This window comes from Takifugu rubripes, chromosome 19, assembly GCF_901000725.2.
Source record: "Takifugu rubripes chromosome 19, fTakRub1.2, whole genome shotgun sequence".
Taxonomy (NCBI): domain Eukaryota; kingdom Metazoa; phylum Chordata; class Actinopteri; order Tetraodontiformes; family Tetraodontidae; genus Takifugu; species Takifugu rubripes.
This window is the reverse complement of record NC_042303.1, coordinates 6636656-6662366: the sequence shown is the minus strand read 5'-3', so window position 1 is coordinate 6662366 and position 25711 is coordinate 6636656. Positions and strand designations below refer to the sequence as shown.

General features: G+C 41.9%; 3 protein-coding genes across 4 annotated transcripts; all 3 read right to left on the bottom strand.

Moving 5' to 3' along the window:
* Positions 1 to 3: 3 nt before the first annotated feature.
* On the bottom strand, positions 4 to 1905 carry manbal (mannosidase beta like). The gene is made up of 3 exons (XM_003973083.3): positions 1710 to 1905; positions 1319 to 1518; positions 4 to 567 (listed from the first exon to the last, which is right to left on the bottom strand). The coding sequence occupies exons 2-3, from the start codon at positions 1469 to 1471 to the stop codon at positions 457 to 459; spliced, it is 264 nt and encodes an 87-aa protein (XP_003973132.1). The 5' UTR covers positions 1472 to 1518; positions 1710 to 1905; the 3' UTR covers positions 4 to 456.
* Positions 1906 to 2593: 688 nt separating this feature from the next.
* Positions 2594 to 9990, bottom strand: LOC101068861 (nuclear factor of activated T-cells, cytoplasmic 2-like). Of its 2 annotated transcripts, none has more exons than XM_011613684.2 (10): positions 9239 to 9990; positions 7681 to 8620; positions 7410 to 7581; positions 7025 to 7227; positions 6709 to 6881; positions 6342 to 6482; positions 5111 to 5166; positions 4798 to 4930; positions 3853 to 4494; positions 2594 to 2704 (listed from the first exon to the last, which is right to left on the bottom strand). In XM_011613684.2, exons 1-10 carry the CDS (start codon positions 9360 to 9362, stop codon positions 2658 to 2660), a joined length of 2631 nt encoding a protein of 876 aa, XP_011611986.1. In that variant the 5' UTR covers positions 9363 to 9990; the 3' UTR covers positions 2594 to 2657. The 2 variants fall into 2 exon arrangements, with proteins under 2 accessions (XP_011611986.1, XP_011611987.1); XM_011613685.2 differs by having other exon boundaries at positions 7681 to 8617; positions 9239 to 9988.
* A 2767-nt stretch (positions 9991 to 12757) lies between these two features.
* On the bottom strand, positions 12758 to 18096 carry cyp24a1 (cytochrome P450, family 24, subfamily A, polypeptide 1). The gene is made up of 12 exons (XM_003973082.3): positions 17839 to 18096; positions 17492 to 17682; positions 17259 to 17352; positions 17086 to 17179; positions 16825 to 16916; positions 16427 to 16538; positions 15264 to 15409; positions 14542 to 14708; positions 13853 to 13931; positions 13485 to 13682; positions 13279 to 13390; positions 12758 to 13173 (listed from the first exon to the last, which is right to left on the bottom strand). The coding sequence occupies exons 1-11, from the start codon at positions 18094 to 18096 to the stop codon at positions 13280 to 13282; spliced, it is 1542 nt and encodes a 513-aa protein (XP_003973131.1). The 3' UTR covers positions 12758 to 13173; position 13279.
* Positions 18097 to 25711: the final 7615 nt, after the last annotated feature.

Below are 25711 nucleotides of genomic sequence, written 5' to 3'. Positions count from 1 at the left end.
ATACACTGTAAACACTGTCAGACAGTTTATTAATATTTTTAAATACAAAGACAGGTCATGATTGTGACAATACAATGAATAATGAGATGGGTTTGTTTGGTTTGTTCTTATTAAATACAATCCAACTGTTGAGGGGGAAAAAACCTGAAAAACCAGAGAAAATCAAATGCAAAGCAAATACATCTAATAAAGTATGTAGCGCTCTAAATAGCAGATGTCTGATTTATGTTGCAAAACTGGATTACAGGCCCTTTCTCAAATACTTTATTCAATGCATATCATTAGCTAATAACATATGCTAGTAGTGTTTCATAGGAGCAACAACTAAACTGGCGAATGCCAATGCAAAGTACCAGTATAGTCTTCCTAAACAAGAAAACATGCTGGGGACATCGACGACACCCCCCCCATCCCCCCCCACGCATACAGGTGACCAGACACAAATATATGCACACTCTAGCGCTTCTTTTTGCTCTCTTTCTTAGTTTTTTGTCGTGTCTGGGGTGCGGCCCCTTTAGGTTTCTTCATCTGTTCATTGGTTTTGTTATCAGAGGACTCTGTCTCTTCCTGAAGAGCAAACACAGGGCAACAATAAACAACATAAACAAAGTGAAAGAAAATGCAAAGAGGATGCAATTGAGAAATATACAGTATTCTAATGCCTACAGAATTGTCACAACATGATAATTGCGATTTACACACATAGAATTGTCACAACATGATAATTGCGATCTTTTTGTATGTGTTTTCTGTCACTATTCAAGACTTTCCCTGGCATGTCAGCACAAGCTGAAATAATGATAGTCTGTGGACAGAGATTCAGAGCATAGAATAATAGTCTTTAAGCATGGCATAATTAGACAATGGCCATAATTGCACTTATCTATAAATAGTCTCTCTTGACAGTGGCTGTTATAGAGTGTAAGAATAGCCTTCAATACCAGTGACAGCCTGGATATTTAAGATAATCAGCATCTAGTTTGTCTGCGTTTAGGAAATGCAGTGGACTCAGGGTTTACTCTTACTCTAAGGACCCAACTCACCCATCGAAATGTTATGATACTCAATAAGATTTGTAATTCTAGTGTCTAGTGTCCCACACTGCAAACTCTCTGAAAGTCTGCAAATGTTAGTGACTTTAATGGACAGCAACAAACAGAACCATCTGACCAACTCATTTAGTTATTAGCATCACTAGGCCTCCTGTGCTGCTGCTCAATCAGTCCTCAATCAATAGGGTAAGGTGTCACTGAGTTGGCTATATAATTCCTTTGACTTTACAAAAAGAAAACCTACAACCGACGGGCTGCGGACCTACCTGCTCATTTCCTTTGGATGTGGGGATAACGATGACAGCCAGGATGCAGATTAGCTGAAAGATCGCACCTAGAAACAGCCCATAACGCAGCACGCTCTCTAGAAATGTGGGCTCGGGGACCTCTGGGGTGGAAAGGTCCAGGTCTGCAGACATGGTGCAGCTTTCCGTCTCAATCTGGTGTTTAGTTTTCCGTGATCATTCTGTACAAACGACATTACGATTAACGTGAACTAAAATGTGAGTGTGACCGTTGGCACTTTTACAAAATGCACTTCTATTCTTCCTCAAAGACGTCTACCAGATGACATGTCTTTTAATATACAAACGGGTCATAGACAATGCAACAAAGTGAGGGTGCGTTTAACGGAAACACAGTGGAAAGAAATCTTACCAGATCCAAGGATGTGTCGGGTAGTTTCGCTCTAGTTAAATTAGAACCAGCAAAATTTGGCCACAAATAAAGGGATAGTATGGGGGGGGAAGGAGAACCAAACCCAGAAAAGAAATAATGGCTTAACTTGAAACCGACGAACATCTACAAAGAACAAACACGCATTTCCGATTATCGGAAATGACGACGGAGTTGCAACCAACTTCCGGTATTGGATTACCTTTGGAATGTCGCCATCTAGCGTCTGAATTTACATATTCTCACTCTGTATATAACGATTACGACTGAAAAAGTTAATAAATCGATTAACTGCATTGATAATACCCGAAGAAATGCATTTCTTTCTTTAGTTTCACTTGAATTGAAATCAAATTAAATAAATATAACCATTAATTAATTCACTTAATTAATGAATGTAATATTGAGTACAGTAAGAGTTCATTTAATATATGTATAAATATCCACTCAGTGATGATGAAACGCATTTTATAAGTTATACAGGCTTACTATACAGCCATTGATATAGTGTAACATTGACATTAATTATTATCATACATTTATTCATCATGCAACTACAAGTTGATTTGATCTTGAGCTTGTCTTAAAAGTATGTAAAAATGTGAGCCTCTAATAAACATACAAAAATCGACTTATATTAGGCAGTTTATCAAGCGATAAATCATGTTTCTGATGCAAAAAGGGATTAAACAATTATATTAAACATTTAAAAATGAAATATGTAACACATGGTTACAAAGATTAGTTGTGAAATACACAAGCAATTCTAACAGAAAGATAAGAACGCTGTATAAGGTAAGCATATTATCTTTACTAGTCTACAAAAGTATACAACTAATTAAACATTCAACTTTGTTCATGTTGTATTTCTTTTTTTTTTTTTTTAAATTGACATCTGATGAATATATAGTCTGCTGCAGGACTTCAAGTTTATTGTCCATTGTGGCCTTTTAGATCTCTTCGGATGATGTCATTCACTGTAAAAGAGCACAAACCTTGATAAGTAATAACAAACAAATTTAAAGTCACATATCGGTTTATTTATTTATTTAATTTATGCTGCATCGATGACTTACATAGTGCAGTAGTTTTATTGATAAAAATAAATATCCTTGTTTTCACGTTATGACAAGGCTAATAAAATAAATGTTACCAAACTACACAACCGCCCACAGTTATGGTTTTGGTTACAGATAATACCAAGAATGTTCAAAATGTTCCGAGAGGCTGTAAAGTTTTGATACACCTCTAGATGTCGCCATTTCGCCAGTTTAACGTGCTCCTCTGGTTGATTTTTCTCTCGTTCTCTCTCTTTCAGTACATTTACATCTGTTTTTATAGACACTGTAACTAGATAATACTTAAACAGACGGATACGTCTTTATTGAATTGCGTACATTAGATATTCAACACCTATATTGCTGGATGCCGTATAAAAGTTTAAACATTTTAGCAAGGCCGTTTTGTTCCATTCTGGTCCTCATTCTATCTCCACATTTCCAGATCAATCTAGTTTGATGATGCTCAGTATATAAACGACTCCACGTTTTTCAATTCAAATCTGTTCTGAGAACAGAAGAGGCAACTTGTTCTTAACCACAGGTGTGTCTGCATGTCTACCAATACAGTAAACTTCCTCTTCCTGTCTTCCATCACAACAGGGTAAGCAGAAAGCTTTGAAAAGCAGCCCACATTCTTTCACTTCATAGCCATGTCGGCTTACAGGTAACGGCGCAGATTTGCATCAGGTATCCGAAGACTGTTGTATTCACATGTTGATCGTATTATATTTAATGAGACTGTGGCTCCTCAACAATCTGCCCAGTCAACAAATGTGCAGTTGAGGACAGAGGAGACAGAGGTGGTGGAACAGAAACAACTGATGTGAAAGCCACATGACAGGATTTGCAAGCATACATTTGCAGTGTGCATTCATGCATTTGCAGACTGGACCACAAGTGCCAAAATAACATATATTTATTGAATTCCACCTGATTAAATTTCATTCTAAGTTTATATAAAGTTATCCTAAAATTCAATCTTTTAACCTTCAAGAAAGTTTTCCTTGAACCCTGATAGAATTCTCGTAATGTTTGTTAGATTTCAGTGTAAAAGGGTCACTCACCATCCTCCAGGTAGGCATAGCGGAGACTCTCTTGCTTGATTGTGACCTTTTCTGAAGGTCTTTCATCTTGGTTTTCTCCATAATGGCTGTTCCGGGTCACGCGCTGTCCACTTGGGTCCAGGTCACATCCGGACCTCCCTTTAGCTTGATCATGGTGGATGTACCTCATAGGTGGTGACGTCCCCAGTGACGTCCCTTTTTGAATAAAGCCTTCATATCTTGACGCCGAGCAGGGGTCGTGAGGGGCTTCTACCAGCTTGGCCATCGGCACGGTAGTACCGACGGATTGGCTGAAATTGGAGGAAGGGTGCAAAGCAATTGGAGAACAACTGAAGAGAGTGGTTCCGCTGTTGCTGTAATGCTGGTTCGCAGCGGGGTACAACATGGTGCTGCCGATGAGAGAGCCACCTCTGGATTGATAGTAGACTGACTGATCGTCTAGCACGTCTGGGGTAAACACTTGGACTCTGGGGTCTACGGTGGTCCTCTGGTATGATGCCGGTAAAATATTCGAGACTCGGCAGCTGCTGTCCTGATCGAGGTGCTGATAGAGCGATTTCATAGACAAGCTGGGCAGAGACTGGTTCTCTGGGTAGCCGTAGGAAACCAGTTGGGAGTCAGCAAGTGGTTCTGTTTTAATAGCTGCAATTAAAAAAAAGTCCTTTCACGGCCAAGTTTCAAACTTATTATCCAGGAAAACAACTGTTGTAAGGTTGTAATATATCTAAGAAAATCATTTAAGATAACCAAGATTTCTATAAAATCCAAACCACTGGACACAGAAATTCTCCTGGATACACTCATGGAAATGATCATCTACTCTCTTATTTTTTGCAAAAGAAATTCCAAATATCATTTTTAAGTGATGTTAGTAGCCTAATGTCTGCTGGCACTTCAGCGCACCATCGTGATTTATTATCAGGTACCAGTGCATGCGATACATACCGATCGTGGGTGTATAGAGGAGGTGTTGAGGCTGGCTGCGTTTTTTCTTTCCATTTATGACAAAAAAGTTGACTTTAGCTGGGTGGGAGATGCACCGGTCTCTGTACGGGGGGACCTCAAAAAAGAGCATGTTCTAGAAGAGCAATTAAAGGCAGTAGGGGGAAAAAAGACAGATTATAGAAGATGTCATACTCAAACTACAGGATGGAGGCTGGGATGGAATCTGGTACTGTAAATGCATCTATACACACACGTGCTCAATGATTTGGGATTCGTGTCTTTAAGCAACACAGACCAGTGACAAGGAACTCACAGATTGTGTTTTGTCTCGGTCCACAGTGGCTTCCACCTCCCAGATTTGCTTACCATCTGAAAAACAGAGGGCCAGGTTGTCATAGAAATTTAGAGGAATGGGCCTGATCGCATTCTTCACAAAAGCTTAGCTAAGAGAAAACTGGAAATTGGGTTGCCCCTTTTACAGTTTTCTCTAATTTAAGCTTTTATGAATTTCAGTGTAAAAAATAACATTTAAACTAAAATATTGCATGTGTCACCAGGTCCTAACTCTTTTGGCAGACTTTGCTACCGTAACCCTGCAGATTCCTCACTTCAACAGTAACAACAGTAACAGAGTTATAAACCTTCAGAAGATGAAACACATGTACAACAATGGAAACTAAGTGCCTGTAATGTTTGATTCCCACCTTGGGTTTTTATTTGCACTTACTCTTCTACCCACGCAAACCCTGAGCTCTGGGTCTGAATCATTATCAGTAAGTTTTACCACATCCTGTTGCATAAAGCCCTAACTCTTGAGACTTGTCGCACATGCAGTCGACAGTAACGGTCCCACTCTCGTACGTTGTCCACCGATTTTTGTGTAGGCTGAGGGAGCAGCAAAAAGGTGTGAATTTTCCAGAGAAATAAATGAGCCCTCGCAACCAGTACGGGACTGTGCGTTTGACGTCGATATTTGCACAGAGCTAAATGCGGGGGACGATGGAATGTGGACGTCATTGAAAGTAGAGACAGCATGAAAAAAAGAAACAAACATCTAAGAAAAAAATATACACTATATGAGTGGTTGGAGGTACTTGAGGTATCTGGAATCGGTTCTAAAACTTTTAAAAAACAATGAAAAAAAGTTTCAAGATAAATTGCCACTAAACAAAACCACACCCTGGTCAATGAACCAAACTGAGCTGCTGAGCAAGTTTTACTGTGATGGATGGATGGATGGATGGATGGATGGATGGATGGATGGATGGATGGATGGATGGATGATGATGGATGGATGGAAGGATGGATAGATGGGTGGATGGATGGATGATGATGGATGGATGGAAGGATGGATAGATGGGTGGATGGATGGGTGGATGGATGGATGGATGCATGGATGGATGGATGGATGATGGAAGGATGGATAGATGGGTGGATGGATGGGTGGATGGATGGACTGATAAACCAAGTATCATTTGATTTAATGGCCTTCTATGTATAAATTGGGAGAACAGACCCAAGAGGTCTGATCTTATTTTCCCTACCTTGTGTCTTCTCTGAGAACACCACTTTGGAGTCTGATGTGAAGTTTTGTCCTCTGAGGACCATCTGTTGTCCCCCGAGGGCTGAGCATCGGTCCAGGTCCTGCTGCTCGACTAAAGGGAGCTCCTGAGCTGAGCGCTGGGCTGAGGAAACAGAGCGGTATCCGTAGGAATGACTGCCACAAGGTCAGATGGAAGAGAATAACCGCTCCCCTTTTTCGGTGTCGCTACTTAAACATTTAGAGTTTAGCTAACCAAAGCCCGCACACACAGCTCCCAGGACACAATAACTCAGTATAATATGTATATTCTTCTAAGTCTTTAGTTTTGTAAAGGGAATCCCAATATCATTACTCCTAAGACTCCTTACAGCATTCTATAGGGTCCGATGCAACTTGAAGGGACAGCAGCTGGCCTCCAGGCTGAGGGATGTGAACCCGAAACACCAAACGAACGCGGGTGTTTTTCCGTCCGATGTCGGTCTCGTTGCTCTTCTGCTCGATGTCAGCATTTCTCAGCTTGAGGATTCCTGCACAGTCGATCCTGCCGGATGCAAGGCAACACGTTTGGAGCAGTAAGAGCTGTGATTCTTTAGTTGAAAGCAAATCTAAAATTAAAAATGTAATAATTGGGAATTTCTTCCAGGAAGGGGGAACCTCTCTTCAGTTTCCTTCCGTTCTACTCACACCACTCTCATGTTGTTCTTTGGCTCCAGAGGGATCTCCAGCACCTTCGTCCCGTTCACCATCCTCTCCAGGCTGGGTGTGGTGACAGTCTTCCCGGTGATGCGGTGGACTTGGTAAAAGGCGTGTGGTTTCAGGAGCTTTTCGTCCGCCGTGCCGATGTAGACCTGGAGCCCCAGTTGTGCTGCCCCTTCGTACCCATGAAGCTAGTAAAGTCAAACCAAATGCTTAATCGTGTGATCTACACTGAACTCGGTATCATTACCCAAGACCATACGAGTTGGACAGATAATTTCCACAATGGTTCAGGTAATCATAGTAGTTTTCATTTCTTTTTCAAGAATGACTGTTTTCCACGTTAACATAATCTAATCTGCGATGACTCTACCTGAACCTCTGGATGCCCTCCATTAGGTGTCTTCACGGCTCCTCTGCTGCCCTCAGTCTCGTAATGAGCTCTGTGGTGAGATCTGGGTTGCTGCTGGATAAAAAGCTCATACTGGCCGGACTTACTGGGAATTGGCCACTCCAGCGATGGAAATGAAGCCATGGGCAACCCACTGAAAGTAAAAAAGATAAAGAGAGCTGTTTAATGGACTCTGTAAACGAACAAGTGGCATTTAGGTTAATTATGTCATGTGTCAGATCAAAGCAAACACCTGAAACCTCCATGGTTTGGTGGTGGCATAGGCGACCAAAGTGTAGGGAGCATGTAAATGGTTTCAGACTTCATTTCATTTTTCACCCTGTCCAACTTCTGTTGCTCAGCAGTCCAGTCAAAACCTGCCCCGTATGGATACTCTCTCTTGGCCTGCCGCTGTGAATCTCGTGGCACGGGTGTTTGAGTAGGTCTTTGGAGACCAGGACCAAGACTGGCCAGCATCTCCAGGCCCGGGGAGTGGGCCTGATCCAGATCTTGGTACTGGTGGAGATAGTAGGATCCCTGTGGCCCATGAGGCCAGGGGACAGGGCTGGGGCTTCTGGAGCGCTGCTTTACAGGAGTGCCTCCTTGACAGGATTGAGGCTGGTCATGGGAGCGTTTTCCATGGGGAGGGGCAGAGCGGGATCGCTGGTGAGGAACTGATGACATGGAGCGGGGATACTGAGGCTGAAGAAAACTGTCTTCTGTGATGCTGTTGCGCTGAGAAGTTCCGGGAGAAGAGTGAGCGGAAGAGGGGTGGATGCCCTGGAGAGCCGGGCAGAGGTCTAAACCAGATAAACCCATGGCAAAGCCTGCAGTAGGAGTGGGCGACGCGACTGGCGAGTATGTATCTACAGGCCAGCCCGTGGAGGAGTTACTGCTGGCAGGGCTCACACACTCCCGGTAGGTCCCCAAAACTTTGCATCCAGGAACTGTTTCCAGGGTCGCCGAGCTGTAAGAGTCACCCGATGGAGTTATCTCAATCCTGGGGCTGGGAGCGCGAATGAGTCCTGGTTTGGACTCCAGGCCCAGGGAGTCATAGACTGTCCCAGATAGGTGTTCCATGCTGGGGCTGTGAGAGGAGATCTCCTGCCTGGAGCCCATCTGCTCTGAAATGGATCCAGTGCGATTGTCCATCAGCAGAGGATGGTGGTTATCGAAAGGGCCTGATTCATCTGCTAGCAGAAAGAAACGTTAACATCACTTCATGTTATAACAATGCAAACGTAAGCTCCAAATTCCTATTTGTTTTCTTCAAATATTTATTTCAAAGGCATTTCCAGGTTTTTTTTTACAGTCCCTTTTCAACCCTTCTACATATCACATGTTCTATCACGTGTTCCATCATTGCAAAATGGAGCATTTTTTTTTACTTCAAATTTGACTTTATCAGTCAAAGGTCTTCCAATAATGTTAGCTTAAAGGTGCCGCACATCTTCCACTAGCTAACGGGGAGACAAAAAAAAAAATTCTTTTCCAAAAGATGACGCAGAAAACAAGTTGTAACTCAACGTATTTATGTTGAATAGGGCTGACATCATTTGCTGCTTTTCCTCAAGTGAATCGAGGGCCTACTTGATTTGCCTGCCTCCGTTTGCCACAACAGCCGAAGACGAGGGTTACGGAATAACATCAGTATCTGACAGCTAAGGGCTTTCTGGGGGATATTTCCCACTCTACTCTAAAAGCCAAATGTTACACAAATACATCGAGCTACAAATGCTATAAATGTAAAAAGCCAAGATTGGTAAAGGCATCATCTGTAATAGTAGAAAAAGGTGGATGCGGCTACACACCCTTATCACAGCTGATTGGAAATTCTTCAGAAGAATTGTAGAGAAAGAGCACAGAAAAGTCCAACTCCTCCTGATTGATGTCTTGACCCAGGTTCTCAGCGAGCCCCAAACCTCCAGTCGTCATCTCCAGCGACCGCTCCAGTTTATCTCTTGTAACCCGAAAGCTTTCTCAAACTAAGTTGCATGTATAAATGAAAGGCCTCTCTCTGGTTTCAAAAAATCCCAACGTTTTAGTTGGTTTTCTGAGTGTGCGTCTCAAACTCGTGCAGCTGCTCAAATAAGACCGTGACATGAAAGCGAAGCACAATGACAGGCACTTCCTGTCACCGGGGAGGACGACAAGCAGACAAGAGTACCTGCTCCTTTGCGTCTGCAGGCGTGTCACATAGTGAGATCTGACTTGTGTTTTGCTGGCAAAGTGAGGACATTTAAGCTCCTCAGAATTACAAAGTCCCTTTTAAGGTTTAAAGCTGGGTTTTATGGCTAAGGTTAGGTCTGGTTTTAGGGTTGGCCTTAGACATTTAGTGGTGGGGGCTAAGATTAGGTTAAGGTGCAGGGGGGTTTGGCAAAGACAGTCCTCACAAAGATATAGGTACAAACACGTGTGTGTGTGTGCCTTTTACACCATGCAGTCGTCATTTCCTCCTGATTCAACATCAAAGTACTGATATTGTGTAATTATATTTTAAAGCTAAGAGAACACCAATGTTCTATTTATGCATATACTGCATTTAATATGCATTATACCAGAGGACCGAAGATGTTGTCGTGTTTTTATTTCTAATCCCTTTACTTCTATCACCACAATCATTTTGCAGGGGTTTTTCTTTGTTGTTTTTCGTGCTTTTCCTTATGAATCATAGGTTGTGGGTTCAAACTTCCTCCGAAAAAATTAATGTTATAATTTCTCTCTGGCTCCACCAAAAAATACATTGTTCCACCATATACATTTAGTTTCAGGGTTAAAGAGTATTTTGCAGGTATGGATACTTTATAAAAACTGTATTCTTCTTTGAAAATGGCCATTTAAAAAGTTTAAAGGAAATTTGGAATGTTTTTCAAGACCCTATTGAGAAAAAGGAACACTTTTTAGCAAGATTGCAGTACTTAATTTAACATCAACATTATAAATGACTGCGTTTACTGAAATTTCTGCCTGTCAGGGCATCAAGTCCACAGATTTAACAGGAAAAAACATTGCTGTCCTTCTTTGTTGGGTGTATTTTGTGCAACTGAGTTCATTTCTGCACAGAAACCCAGGGATTGTGTGTGTGTGTGTGTGTGTGTGTGTGTGTGTGTGTGTGTGTGTGCGCGCGCACGCACGTGTGGAGACAAAAGCGATGTTAACAGGAATAAGAATAACAGACATCAAGCGCAGCAGTCGATCTGTCCATAGCCCATGTAGAAGGTGAGTAATGAGCATCTCAGTGCATCATGGGAAATCCCCCAGGAGTCTAATCCTAAAGCTGCATAGCTAGGGGCCAGGCTAAGCTGCAGCACAAACAAAGTCACAGAAGCTCATAATCAGCCCAACAGGAGATTGATTATAGATTGTGGTTTTGAAATATCTATTTAGCAAATCCATCTGAAAGAAGCCTAAGAGATGGATTACCAGATCACTACATCTCTAATTTTAATTTAAAATGTCTTCGTATTTTTTGTTTTTAGCCACTGAATTTTATCGTGCATTTTCCACATTTGCATGTCAAGACTCAAGTCACGTAACAGTTCGACCAATAACATAATTCACATGATTAGCTGATAGAAAATATTCTAGTTAACCCACTGCTCTGTAAGAGGATTCATGTATAGGTTTGTTGGACCCTCCGTTTGATTGCATCATGTACTGTGGCCTAGAAGTGTTTTCTGACTCGTTCACGTGTTGATGGCATCTGAGATGAGTGTGAGTCTTAAGGTCACATGGCAGTCATGTGAATTGCATGATTAAGTGTGTGAAACGGTTGAGAACCATGTAAAGTGGTTCGGTCCAGCCCATGAGAACTTCCTGGAAGCAAACATGCTTTAAAAATCACAGCAAATTTACACTTAACTATAAAACGATGAGGGATTATTATTGATGATTTTATGAGTTAGGCTTATAATAAGGTTACCAGTATGAAAACATTTAATGTGTGTGATCAATACCGGATTTCCCTGGACAACTCTGTCGTAAATTTTGAACTATAGCGACACAGTGTACCTACAACTGTATCATCAGACACATCTGTGACTCCTGTAGGGATACAGACACTACTTTTTATTGACAGGGGTCTTGAGCTGAGCCCCCATGCTGTGCTGGACAACTATGACTCATTTACCTTGTGGGCATCTGTAACTGTCCCGTCCACCCTTGTCCACCGTCTCATTGGACTCTTTGGAATGTTTCCGAATGAAGCTAAAGAAGCTAAAGAAGGGCACAGGTGCACGGGGGATCATTATGTCGACACAAGCAGGAGACGTGACACAACCTGAGCTCGCACACGAAGCTGGATCCCGAGAAGGGCTTCGTCCTTCGTCCGTGTTTTTCTGTTGGTGGAGGATTTTTTGGGGAATTAATGCAGACATTTTTAAAAGTATGAACACATTTGCAGAATGGCCTATCGTATTTCTGGCTGATGGACAACGGACCTTTCGGTGAGTACGAACACAAATCCACACAAAAGTGAACCGAGGAACAATTGCTGTCTGGGCTTCCACCCCCCGAGTTCCCTGCTTAGTAGGTCAATGTGCTATTGGCCCAATTTGTTACCACACCTGGCTGGGGCACAAACAGAGTTACTCTGTGCCCCAGCCAGGATGAAGTGACAAGCTGGACAGCATTGCTCCCAACTGGGAAGGACAATTGGTCTGCGGTCTGCCTGGTACGTTCTGCTCAAATCCGACTCTGAAACTGGCTCCATCATCATGGATTCATCGGCATTTACCCCAGTGCGAAGATCGGTGGTCCAGCACCTGATCCATTGTGTCTCGATGTCCCCTGTGCCTTTCCAGAGCTTTTCAAGTCTCCATCATTCATTTCTTAGCCCACGATATGTTCTACCTGTTTTTGGAAACGTCAGAGTAGATTTTGACCATTTGGCCGGCCTTTGATTATTGGCTTATGAGCTGTCACTGACGACTTTATTAAAACCTTTAAACACACAGAAGTTTCAACGTCGTTTTCTTCTAGCTTGTCAAGTATGACTCTCTTCTCGATGGACTGCAGACATTTTGGAATTTGTGGGCTTGATATAACTGTACTGTGGTCCAGATATGCCTCCAGAGTTTCACTTATAGGTTACACATCATTGCTCATGAACTCAACTCATACAAATGGCTCTGCTACAATTTCATTAAAAGGAGCTACTGTTCACAGCAGAAGTTTCAGTGTAGTGGCACAGTCCAATGTTCACTGAGCAGCAAGTACCACAAGGCAGCAAAGTCAAACCTTTATTTTTCTGCCAGGGACTAATTTTAACATTGAAATGAACCAAAGACATTAATGAATGACATGAAAATCAACACAAGAACAATTAAAGCTCATCTTGAATGCATTTATTTCAGCAAATGCAGAAAATATGTCTCTAAATAAACCAATACATAATATTACATCATCACCATTGCACTTTTTTCTATACACAATGAAAAAATAAACATGCGTGGCTTATATACATGCATACATCAAAGTTGAGGACATTTAATGAAGCACTGAGGACAGCTGCCTTGGTACAACATTCAGTTTGTAGTATATAACAACTGCAAATTTGGTCAGTCATTAACAGTCAGCAATAGCTTTAAACATGTGTGAGGTATTTATGGCTTGATTACATTACACAGTCATTGGTGCATCTTTTCTATTTACAGAGCAGCAAATTGGGGAGTCACAGAACCCTCAGGCTGTGTTAATAGAGGTATTATCTTTCTGTCGCCGTCTCCATTACAAGAAAATATGGAGCCTATGTGAGGCAAGAAAAAAAAGGATTCATTGTCAGTAACATTGTTAGCTTAGCTCACAGGTAGAGATAGAAGGGGGGGCTGTAAAATTAGGATCTTCTCCTCACCTCATCTCTTAATGAAGGCGACAGGAAGTTCTCTGTTGGGAACCAGAAGTCCCGAATGGATCACATCGAGCGGCTCGTTATCTGTTGCAACGATCTCAAAATCTCTGACCAACTGTAAGAAAAGTGACATCAGTCAGCTAAAGCAAATTTTACTACGGTCGATGCCAAGTTCATGTCGCTGGTAACATTATCTTAAATTAATTTACCCAGCACATGGCTAGCTGCAGCTGCAGCTCTGCCAGCCGCCGGCCGATGCACATCCTCTTCCCAATACCGAAGGGGACGTGGGCGAAGGGGTTGATTGTGCCGTGCTCACGCAGCCAGCGTTCGGGCTTGAACTTCTTGCCATCGTCGAAATAGTCCTCGCTGGAGCCCAGAGCATGGCTGTTGATCATTAACACCGTCTGCAAAAGCAATCAAAGCACATGACACATTTGATGGACATCACTGTGAGTCTTAGAACTGCTAGTTTTATCCATAGATCCATGTATGTGTTTTTTCACCGTAGCTCATTCAGTCACTGAAATATAATCTGCTCATGCTAGGTGCCTGTAAAGAGAGCTAAACCACTTACCCCTTTGGGAATAGCATAATCCCCCAACACAGTGTCTTTGTCCAGAGTCCGACTAGTGAATGGGACTGATGGTGATATCCTGCAAGAATTTGAAAAGCAAACAGTGTTGGAATATAACCTCCATCATGTCATAGCTGTAACAAACACCTAAGCTGTTTAACCGAAGCTAATCATGCTGTGATTATCAGGATGAGGTGAAATATAATCACTAGCCAGATATACATTCCCTGGGTGATGTGGTATTAGCCTTATAAAATGTGTCAGACAACTTGTGACTGTACAAGAGGGCAGGAGGGAGAAGGGAGACTGTACAAGGGTGAGAAGCGATCTATGTGTGACCAAGCGTTGGGTGTTAAGCTGAGACCATTGGTGGTGGCTGGTCATGCCTCCATAACTCACCAAGCTTGTTTTTGAGCCAGTCATGCGTGTGAGTTTGCCCCTAATCTTACCGGGTGAAATGATGCTCCTGTGATTTTGGTTTAAGACCACAGACTTAGATAAATGGGGCGTTTATCTCACATACCATAGACCTAACAGCAATTTACTGTATATTTAACTTGAAATTAGGCTGCTTGTAGTTTCTGGATGTCCTGGCATTTTTGCACAATGTCTGCTAAACGTGATGTATCTGATAAGGTAACTCTAGTAAGAGCCCGGCGTGTCCTGCAGCTGTCCCTGTTCTACTGTACCTCATTGACTCTTTGAGGCAGGCTTTGAGGTAAGGCATGCTCTTGATGTGTTCTCCGCATGGGTCCTGTTCAGGAGGCACTACTGTTCTGATCTCCTCCAGCAGCCTCCTTTGGGCGCCAGGGTTCCGTGACAAGTTGAAAATAGCCCACAGCATACTGTTGGCGGTCTGTGAAATATAAACAGAGAGAGGGAAGGTTGGGGGGGTGAGATGACATTGACTGTGGCAGCTACTAGTGTATTTCTCAGTGGGATCTTGAAAGGAGCTGAGGAATGTTTGAGGTTCCTCAAAGGATCCTCAGCTGCATTCGTGGCTCATTGGTTTTCCAAAATGAGGCTGAACAATTTTACTTTGTTCAGAGATATGTGCTGGTACGGTAACATTTGATTTTATATGTGTGGTATTTATCTTACTTTAATGTAACTTAGCTTACATTAGTTTATTTTGTGTTTACTGCCTTATCGTTTACCACAGCGAATTCTTGTATTAGATTTATTTGGCAAATAGGTGTTTCCTCAATCCCGAATGCTTAAAATTAATATTTATATTTTTAACTTAAATACCAGCTTTAGCAAAACATAATTTGTATGAGCAGGCTTCATTAACATATTTATTATTAGCCTGCAGATGTTTTTTTTTTTTGGTGGGATTCCTTGTATTTCCAGAAGAGGGAGACTCACTTTTTTTGTGCAGATTCGAAAGGAAAAATATTTTAAAACTCACTGTCTCGACTCCTCCAATCTGTAGCTCTGTGATGGCTGCGTAAAGCTCCTTCTTAGAAAGGCGGCTCTGGTGTAAGATATCACCAATCAAGTCATCAGGAGCTATGACAGAGTTCCTCTTCAGCTTCTTGTCTATGTAGACTTTGGCTGAGGAAACACCAGGCAGCAAACATTACTATCAACGACATCCATAGTTAAAAAGCTACTGAAACTAAAGAAAGCAGACTGCATTAAATAGTTTTTTTCCCCCTAATTCAGTTAAATAAAATAAAGTAATAGTTAGCCTTTCAGATGATCAGATTCATTACAGCACATCTTTGTATTAATCTTATAAAAATTTACTGCATAAATTAAAACTCCCTGTATTCAATTTTGTGAGGAGAAAGAAGAGAATCAAGTATGTAAGTATGCAAGTATGTCAAGTAAGTAATGAAAGGCAGACGCACACATTTAACCAGGTGTTACAGCAAAACCTGAGGCTCTGACTTAAGGCGCATGCTCAGATAATGAGAATGACTGCATATTTATTATATACTCATTACCTACTCTTACTTATATAATCCTTTCAAGTTACAAGTGTAGTAGTGGCATTTAAAACCCTGATGCCTTAACTCTATGGGCCATGTGATTATTCTGCCTTAAGAGTCAGAGAGAAGGAATCTCTTGTCTCTGACTCATTCTCTAGTCTATTTTTTGTCATCTGTTTCAAATTGTGGATGTGTTTGATTTCTTTCTTTATGGTCTGTATAATTACTTGCAATGTTTACAGTTGGCTATAAAAGCCCCTAATGCGTACAGTACTTCACGAGTACAAATGTTTCTCTGTAAAGTTTATGACCAGATGTTAAGAAAGTATGTGTATATCCGCCTTTTCTTCCTCCACCTCTCCTCATCGTCATCCTTCATGCTCTCCCTCCTGCTACTACAAATATTTTGCAGGTTTCTCCCTCCTAGGTCATGTGGTTTACTACAACTCCATTTACCCCCGCCGAGCGTCTAGTGCACACAGAAAACATTGAGTCACCCAGTTCACATCTGCCCTCCCTCTTTTTCTCTCTAACCTCTAACTGGAAGTGAGCTCAGACTGGTTCCAGATAGATAAACTGTATAAACTGATAAACTCCTGCCCGAGAGGGTCAGGATCAGTGCTGGTGCGGCTGGTACCTGTGCTGAAAATGCGGTCCCAGGCAGCAGTGTGGTCCTGCCATGTCTTGGTGTTGAGGCTCTTGTGCAGCTCCACCGGCGTGACCATCATCAGGCCAAATGTACTCATCATCTGCAGAGAGGGGACACAGAGGGGTGGTGACAAGGTGATAATTTATTCATCATCACCCTCAGTGAGAAATCTCAGAGGCAATCTTTTCAAAGATCTTTGTAAACCTTTACGAGGCCGCACTTATGAACCCCCGTCTGCGGGTCGTAATAGTCAGCCCCTCATAAATCCCAGCAAATACAGTTAAAGTGTCAGAGAGACACATATGCGACTGCGGCAAAGCTGATGAACCTGATGAACTACTCAGCATTTCTACACATCCAACCGGGCCTCTCTGCAGGACACTCACTGTTTTTACTGCTGTGATGAAGTTCATTGCCTCCTCGTTGACTTTGTCTTGCAGGAGACCAAATCTCTTGTCATAGAGGACCAAACAGATTGCTGAAATGCATAGAAGAGGTAGAAAATGAGATTCTAAAGATCAAAATTGGTCCTTTCTTATTTTTCATTTTGGTAAGTGTTTGTAGTCTGGAAAGACAGGTTTAAACAACAGGCATTAATCGTTTTCAGACAGTTTAAAATATATCTAAGAATACATATTTAAACTTACTCTCAAATGACCATTTATTCAGTTCAAAGTACAAGTCCTCAATCTTGCCACCAATGTTAGTTTTTCCAATTCTGCTGACGAAATCTTCCAACACCTGCGCGTTAAATAATCATTTTTACAAATAATTTACAAACGCATCTCAGGGCAAAGGATACAGTTACGAACAGACTTACCTCGTTAATTTTGCGATCCAGCTTCACCACCTCGGTCGGCTTCATGAGTTTCTGCTGAAAAGCCCTCCTCACCCTCTGCCAGTCTTTCCCCTCTCTGCAAGACAATAGTTCGGACTCAGAGCGCATCCAAGACAAAAAAGAGAGAAAGGAAAAGCAGATCGCGCAGCCGCTTGCGCTTGCAGCCAAACCAATAATGACTACTATCTTCATGAAAGAGAGAAGAATCGACTCACAGAATGAGGAGCCCGTACGCCTCGTCTCTCATGTCTCTGTAAGCGGTCCAGGGTTTGATCTCCAGTCTCTGGGGGTAACTCCCCTCCGTTCTGTACAGTGACTCCAGCAAGCAAGGTGCGCCAATGTGCACCGATTCAAAGGAGCCGAGCTTCAGACGAAAAATCTTGCCAAATTTCTTGTGATAATCAACCTAGAATGCATTTGGAAACACAACAGTCAGCGGAAGAAAATCATTAAAAGCTTTTATTTATTTATTTCATAAGTATGGGGGGGGGGGGATTTAAAAAATGAGGTAAAGGAGTTAGGAAAAACAGCCAAAAAAAAATTCAGAAAATTTTTACGCTACCAGTGCCTCGTGTTGCCTTGTCAGGCCTCCTTTACGCAGGAGTTCAAACAGACTGCCGACCAGGGGCCAGTTGGTAGGTCCCGGAATCGCGTCCAGACTGTGAGCTCTGGAGGCAGCGTGAGGGCACCGCGCAGCCTCCAGAGCATCCTTCTCTTCCAGGACGCACACTGAGGATGTTGGCTTGAAGTGTTGCAGCCCCACAGACTTCTTTCTCAGCAGCTCGACAATCTGAGGAGCCTTTTTCATCTGTGCCCTCATCTTAATCAGCGCGTTTATGTCAGTCCCAGAACAATCTTAGCAGCTCTGCCTTTGTTATCTTAGTCACTTCTCGTTTCTTGGAAGTGTCACACCTTTACGCCAATATATATACCCCCAGAGTGTTCGTTCCTGCGTGCACGGAACCAATCAGCAATCGGTCCTGCATGGTGCGGACGTCGAGCCCACCATTCATTTATGGATCCATGTTGGGAGGATCTCATGACCCCAGAAAGACCGAGGAAGTGCCCTCCCCCCGCCTGCCTTTATAAATAAACACGCAGGTCTCATCGGAGGTGACGCGGTTCGCTTGAACCGCGTTTCAGTGCGACCTCCCCTGATTGGTAGAAGCGAAACTTTGGCAAAGCAAATACTACTGCCACACTTCTGAACCGTGGGCAAATATTTGACAGATTGCAGCTTGTGTGTGTGTGTGTGTGTGTGTTTGCTTTGTTTGTGTTTTGGAATGCGAGGGACAGGGGGAGATGAGTGGACATCCATGATTGTTCAGAAAAAAATACAAGGAGAATAATATTAATAATGACGATAAAAATAACTGTTGATTTATTAACGCGTGATGTGTCACTGTAAAATTGAATAGTTAAAAAGCATAAAGGTTGATAATCACACTTAAAAGGATTTGGGTTTAAAAAAAAAAAAAAAAGATTTATATATTTGGTACATGTGCTGTTTTCTTTACAGGACGTGATGGTTTTATCGCCGCTACCCGCCCCCCTCCACCCTTCACCACTCAATCTGACATGACTTGAATAACATGTGCAGGGGCCCCATGTTGTCGCCCCGTAAAACCTGCTTGCTGGCAGACTCTCATGTGGCATCACAACAACCTTGAACCTTGACAGATGTTTGTTACATTACTGGGGACTTTGCAAGAGCCTCAAGTGTAGCACACGCTCAAACACATACACACACACATACAAAACGAGAGAAAGAGAGAGAGAACAAAAACACGCCAGCCACATTCACGAGCACGCAGCTTGATGTTTGACATGTGGCATCACACTATATCAGGTAGCTTTTGCAATTTGTATGCTTAGCCATTGACTGGTTATATTACACCATCAGCTTGAAAACAGGGGAGAAAATATTTATTCATCGAGACCAGGTGAAACAAACCAGTTAGTTTCACATCAGTTTAAGTTCAGATGGCAAATATTTACATAATTTAAACATTTTCAGTCACTTCTGACTTTCTATACTTGTTGGTCACCAGAGGGAAAAGTATCAAAATTAATAGCCCAACTGAATTTTGATGAAGATGCTGAGATGCGGCGTTTACGGAGGTTATGGAAGTTTAAAGGACCTTTTTTTTTTAGCACTTTCATTCATTGTTGCTTAACCTGAAATTATTTGAAATGACCTAGATTTATCCCGTTCATAGCTACCTTGCAAAATTAAAAAGGGCGCCCCCAACAACATTTTAGTGAAAGTTGTCATTGACGTCAGGCATAGTGTGCCTTAGAAAAATAAAAATTAAGAAAGAATTGTCCTCATATAAAGGAATTCATATCTAAGATCAGAGCATCAGGACAAAATACTTTTTGGTGAGTCTTAGCACAAACTTTTAATACTAAACAGCTCCCCAAATGTTTCAATAAAAAAGAAGACAGGAACTGAATTAGATTACATGTATAATTTATTTAAAGCCAATTAAATAATGAAAATCAATGTCTTTCAGTTGGTAGTTTAGGGATTAGAACAGTAGTTGTCGCAGTGATTTTCCTATTGTTACTTAAATAGTCCAAGTAGGAAGCAACAAGTTGGTGAACAAGGCTCAGGACTTCAACCTCCTGCTGTGTACTGGCACATTGAACTTGAGACAACACTGGCAATGCTGCTGACAGCGGGCATTACGCAGGGGCCATCATCCAAAAACATGTTTTTCGGGATGTTCTATTTGAACAAATAGTACATGCAATTTTTTTGACCTTTTGTGAAAGAATTGACAAGAAAGTTCAATTGTCAGGTACGATACGTTCGTTGAGTTCCTTTAGCGGTTGGTAAATCACATGTACAAATTAATTTTTGAGTATATACAGACTATATATCTATAGATATATATATAGCTATAGATATATATAGAGAGATATAGATATATATATGAATAGATATATAATGCTGATTTGAATTAAAGACAGAATTTGCAGTATTTTTAATCCATGCTTTTCTGAGTGGTGCTTCATCTACAAAGTATCTCCAAAAAATCGAAATCCAAATTGATGGCACCATTTTAATTTTAATTAGTTATTCATGAAAACAATGAAGAAGGTTTAATAATGGTGTATTTCAAGCATGGGCCCAAAATATCTTAAAAATCCAATGTAAACTGCTTGGAGACACACTGCTGCCAGGAGCAATCCTTAAAATCCAGAGAGGTGGGGAGGTAAACTCTGTGTGTGTGTGTGTGTGTGTGTGTGTGTGTGTGTGTGTCTGTGTATGTGTGTGTGTGTGCGTGCGTGCGTGCATGGAGGTGGACGTCAGCCCACAGGGCAGGCAAACCTGATGACTTAAACCTGCAGATGTCCAAATTGACTGACAGGTCAATGAGTTCAGTGGTTGGGAGGAGGCTGTATGGAGGTTTTAGGCTACATGCACATGCCCACCCACCGACACACGCACGCATGCACGCACGCACGCACTGGCGCGCAAACACACACACTTGTACAAAAAAGGCAAGCGACCAACATTCTCCAGGCCATAGAGGATGAGGTTAGCAGGGATGGTAGAGATGGAAATGCTTCTCCCAGTCTGATCAGCCTGTGTCACGTAACACTTCTGACCTAGAATGTGAGGTGCCCCTTTAACTAAAGCCCACCCTTAATCTAAAAATGAAAATATTTACAAGTGAGCAGGAGTTAAGTAATTCAAGGAGAACCCCATCCAATAGCCCAACCCCTGCCCTTTGGAAGTGTGTGTACGTGCATGTATGCATTTGTGTGTTTCCACCACGTCACACAGGCTCACTGTTAAGCAGTAAGGCGCTCACATAGTCGGTTGACTGTGATTTCAGGTCATACTGTAGAACAGCTTTAACTGTCATTCCTTTGATTCTTTGTGCATTCCTGTTAAATTGCACAATTTTGTTTGACCCTGATTCCAAATTAGGAAACCTGATGTTAGGAAGATTCAAGATTTGCGACATCAGCAAACAAGGATTGTCTTTATTTGATGACTCTCACGAAGGGCTATAGATTATTGGCTACAATGAGGTCATTCCTATTGATGGAGTTGATGGGAAGAGCTGAAGATTTTAAAGATCTCTGTGTACCTGTTGACCCTTCTCACTGAACCTGCTGTGGGCTCCTGACCTGGGGGGAGCAACTCAGTAAATAGTTCAGGATTCCCTGGATGCACCCAACCCCTTCTGTCACCACCCTCTATGCTCTCTGGGAGAAACAAAGTCAAGGAATCGCCTCATAACAGCAACATTTCTTTAAAATTTTCTTTCTATTAATATTATTCAAGCCCCTGGTGAGGAAACTTCTAATGTACAGATCAGTGTGATCGCACAGCCCACAAAACACCTCAAATTCAGTAAACCCAAGGCTGCGCAAAATCTCTCACTTTGGAGGTGCTCTCAAAAAAGACTTATATATTATACATTCAAAGAAAGATTCTTAATCAGTAACATCTATGTACAGTTTATATTGCAGGTTCAAACCAGGTCTAATGTATTTGCATGAATGCTGCAGTATGTGTCTGTTCTTTTCCACTTTCTGTGCTTCTCATTGCCCTATCTTTCCCTTCTTTTCCCCAGCCTGCAATAGGCTAGGGGGTTCCCCCTGGTCCCACTCAAGGTTTCTTCGTTTTTGTTGCTTGCTTAGGGCTCAGCCTCTGGGATGCTGCATACACTAGTCAACCATAAATCATCATGCAAGGTGGGATCTCCATTGATTGGACTTGTTTCTACACATAACCTCTAGAAATTGTAACTACGCAGAGAGAGACAAGATGCAGTCCAGGTGAGCAGTGATTGGTTCACCAAAAATCATTACATAAATTCTGGTTAATGCTTCTTGGACTTTACTTTTTGAATTATCGGAACTTGTATCGTTTTGGCTAAGGTAAACAAAATTTGTTCACTCTATATAGCCTCTAGGTCCATTTGAGCTACACGAAAAATGGAACATTTCTTGTTGCTCACTTGTAGTGTGTTTTCTGACTATTCTTTGCACAAGCTATGTGTTGATATGCGTGGTAACCAAAGGCTTTTTAATGGAATCACAAATGACTGGCTGCAAACTTCTTTTTTTTTACAGCAAAAAAGATATAGTAATGAAAGCATATGAATTTACATTCTAACAATTTAGTTTTCTGTGTCAACTGGACAGTTTTTCTTTTCTTTTGAAGGTGTTTCGCCTTCTATCCAGAGGCTTCTTCAGTTCCAGAAAACTACCTCGGATAACTATGACCTGGATGATTGAGAATCTACACAGACATTCTAACAATTCAATTCCAAAGTCAATTTGTGACAAACAAACCAAGAAAAAAGACATGGTTTGCAATTTGTATATGCCCACTTATTATTCACCTGTATACACAGAAGTTTTATAAATACAATGAAATCCCTCTGAAAGGAATTGTCATTGAAGTGTTTCTTTAACGTCAGCAAATTTTTGCTCTGCTGGTTGAAGTGCAAAAGCACTTGAAGGAGCAAACGAATATTTGACCAAAGGTAGACAGACTTGTGGCGTATGACGATGCAAAGAAACTACCTTACTACATATGCTGCCTGTGTACATTTTGTAAAGGAGAGCCAATAGGTTAACAGGTACCTTTGTCTGAGCTATCTGAAGGCCTAATGAGTGCACTGAGGGTGGAAGTATTTGACTAGGTCAATAGTTAAACCCGGCCACCCATGTCATTCTTATGATATCAGTTTGAAAAAATATAATCTCCCAAACAGGTAATTCAAAACCAACCAAAAACCATTCTATGTGCCAAGATCCATTTGCAGTTATGTCATGACGTTGTCAACTCTTTGATTACATCGTTGGCACACTCTAACACACTTTGACCCCACGACTGTCCTGAGCCTTAGAAGTAAGTTTGACCTCCAGATATAGAGTACCCCCCTGGCCCCATCAACTCATCGCCCTGCCTGTTATCTTATCACTATAAACAGAGGCTCCGGGTGGATGTCAGCATGCACTGAGCTCCTGCCTGATGGTGGGCATTCAAAAGAAGTGGGGGTCCTCCTACTACATGACAAATGTTCACTTGCTAAATTAAAATAGCAAATGCCGGACAGAAGCTGCTGATCATGTGCCCAAGCTTACCCGTATAATAGCCCAAGATATACCTGAAATCAGGAAATATCCAAGGAAACATATAACATTAAAATAAAAAGTTGTCTTCGATTTCAGTGATAACCCTAGAGGTCTGTTCCACCATTTCAGGAGCTACATCCAAATGATGATAGTTCAAGGTTGAAGTAAGGTAAACACGCTAGCTCTGGAACAGCTAGTGCTGTACCTTTCATGACTCAGAAGCTGAAGGCTATGATGGTTACTACGATGGATACTCTGTGTTCAGTTAACATGTGGAATGAAAAAAATCCCGGGCTTTGGGAGAAAAGGCTTTAGAGTTTATTCCAGGAAAAGGGGTGTGTGCTAAATGGAATGTTTTACGATAAGAAAACCAGGGCAAAAGCTGGTGCATTTCAGGAACAGTCAAAGAACGGTGAACTTGTACTGCCACTCACCGGGTGAAAAACATTCTTGAGCGTACAGTAACAATATCAGGTTTCATTGGGGAAAGGGCCACATAGCTCAATGATGTAGTAAACATGGGGAGAGGAACTCGGAAGGGGCATAATAACTGTAAAAACAAGCATGTTGAGACACCACAGCAGCTGAAACTGGACTCCTTTTAGGTGAAAGGTGTGTTTGGGCTTTCTTCTGAGACATGGCAAGTCTAAAGGCAGAACATACAATTACATCTACAAATCTGCTGTATGGATATTGAAATTCAAATTGACCCAAGATGGATGCTAACAGATACAGAAGAAAACACTCTACATCGCTATATAAGCATCAATTTGCTGAGCCAAGGCCAATTCTCAGGCAGTGAAAATTTATCGTTACATTTCTTTTTCGAACATTAATCATTTTGAACAGAGACACCTACTGAGAATATCAAATAGTCAAGATTTTCATTAGTGCTTTAGTGCACTAACACATTTATTTATTTTATACATTTATAATCTTTCACAATATGTATATCAAATGACAAATTACATTGCAATTATGGGAAAAACTGAGTGAGTGAATGCTGTGTGTCTGTCCTGTGTTGAGCGGGCCTGGGTGTATTCCTGCCTCTCGCCTGGTGCTTGCTGGGACAGATTCAGCACTTACTGTGATTCTCAACAGGAAATGTGCAGATGGACGTTGTTGTCATGTTACTGCTGATCTTGATTACTGTAGGACTATCTCACAGGCTCCTTATCTCCTTATCTTCACACAGTTACAGATTCACCAACCAAGTTATTGCGTCATCCTCAACGAGTCCGCCGATTTCACTGTGGTCTGCGTCACCGTACCTGACTTTTGGCAACATTTCCACATATTATGTGCTGTAGTAATTTACTTGCATCTCTTATCTCCCTTGTGTAACGCCGCTGTGTAGAAGCTGTCACAATGTGTGATAGCAATGAGAGAACAACGAGTGCACAGGTAATACACAATACACAAAGAGTGATGTGCTTTAAAGCACGAGGCCCTTATGACATCAGAGAGAGGGAGAGGGAGAGTGCCCTGAAGCCACAGCCGGTTAATGAAAAGACAGTTTTTGTTGTGGGGAGCTCAGCAGTAGTTAGTGTTAACAAGTGTTTCTTTTCACGTGTGTGAACTTTTGTGTGTTCATGGTAAAGAGAGCACCAAAGTTCTGCCCTGTTGTGAGCCGTGCGACTGAGGTGAGATGTTCTCTGGAACAGAGCCAACTTGTGGAGTTCAGTGGGGTCCTTGTGCACTCTGCGGTAAATTCTTACGACCTTGATGTGCATGTGTGGGGGTATGTGCTTCAGGGGTTAAAGGGGTGGTGGTGGTGACGGTAGGTAAATGAGTGAATGAGCTAAAAAACATGCACTGGTCGACCTTGCCTATGCCAACAGGGTAGATAGTTGACCTCCACACACACTCACACATGCACAAACACACACACTGACTTTGCCATGGTGGCCTCTGTACTTGTTTGCATGGATGTGAGTGATGATAACATGCCGTACCTCACACTTTGAAGTGCCTCTTACCCCCCTCCACGAAGCTCATAAATCATACTTCAGGACAACCTTATAGTAAGTCTCACAGGAAATAACCATACAGTAGATAAACTCATGCAGCACAGTTCTTGTCATGGCCCATCAGTTCCTGCATTGCATCTTCCTACATTGCAAACAAAAGCAGAGAGAAATCCAGGGAGTTGAAGAGGAAGTGAAGTTGTTTAAACACTTTTTGAAAATTAGAAGCTTAAACCTACGTGTGTCAGAGCTATTTATTATTGTAAAAAACAAGCAAACCCAGTCCTTGTAGGTCATTTATCTCATTTAACAAACCAGAGTAACATGAGAGGATTAAAAAAAAAATGCTTGAAATTTGCC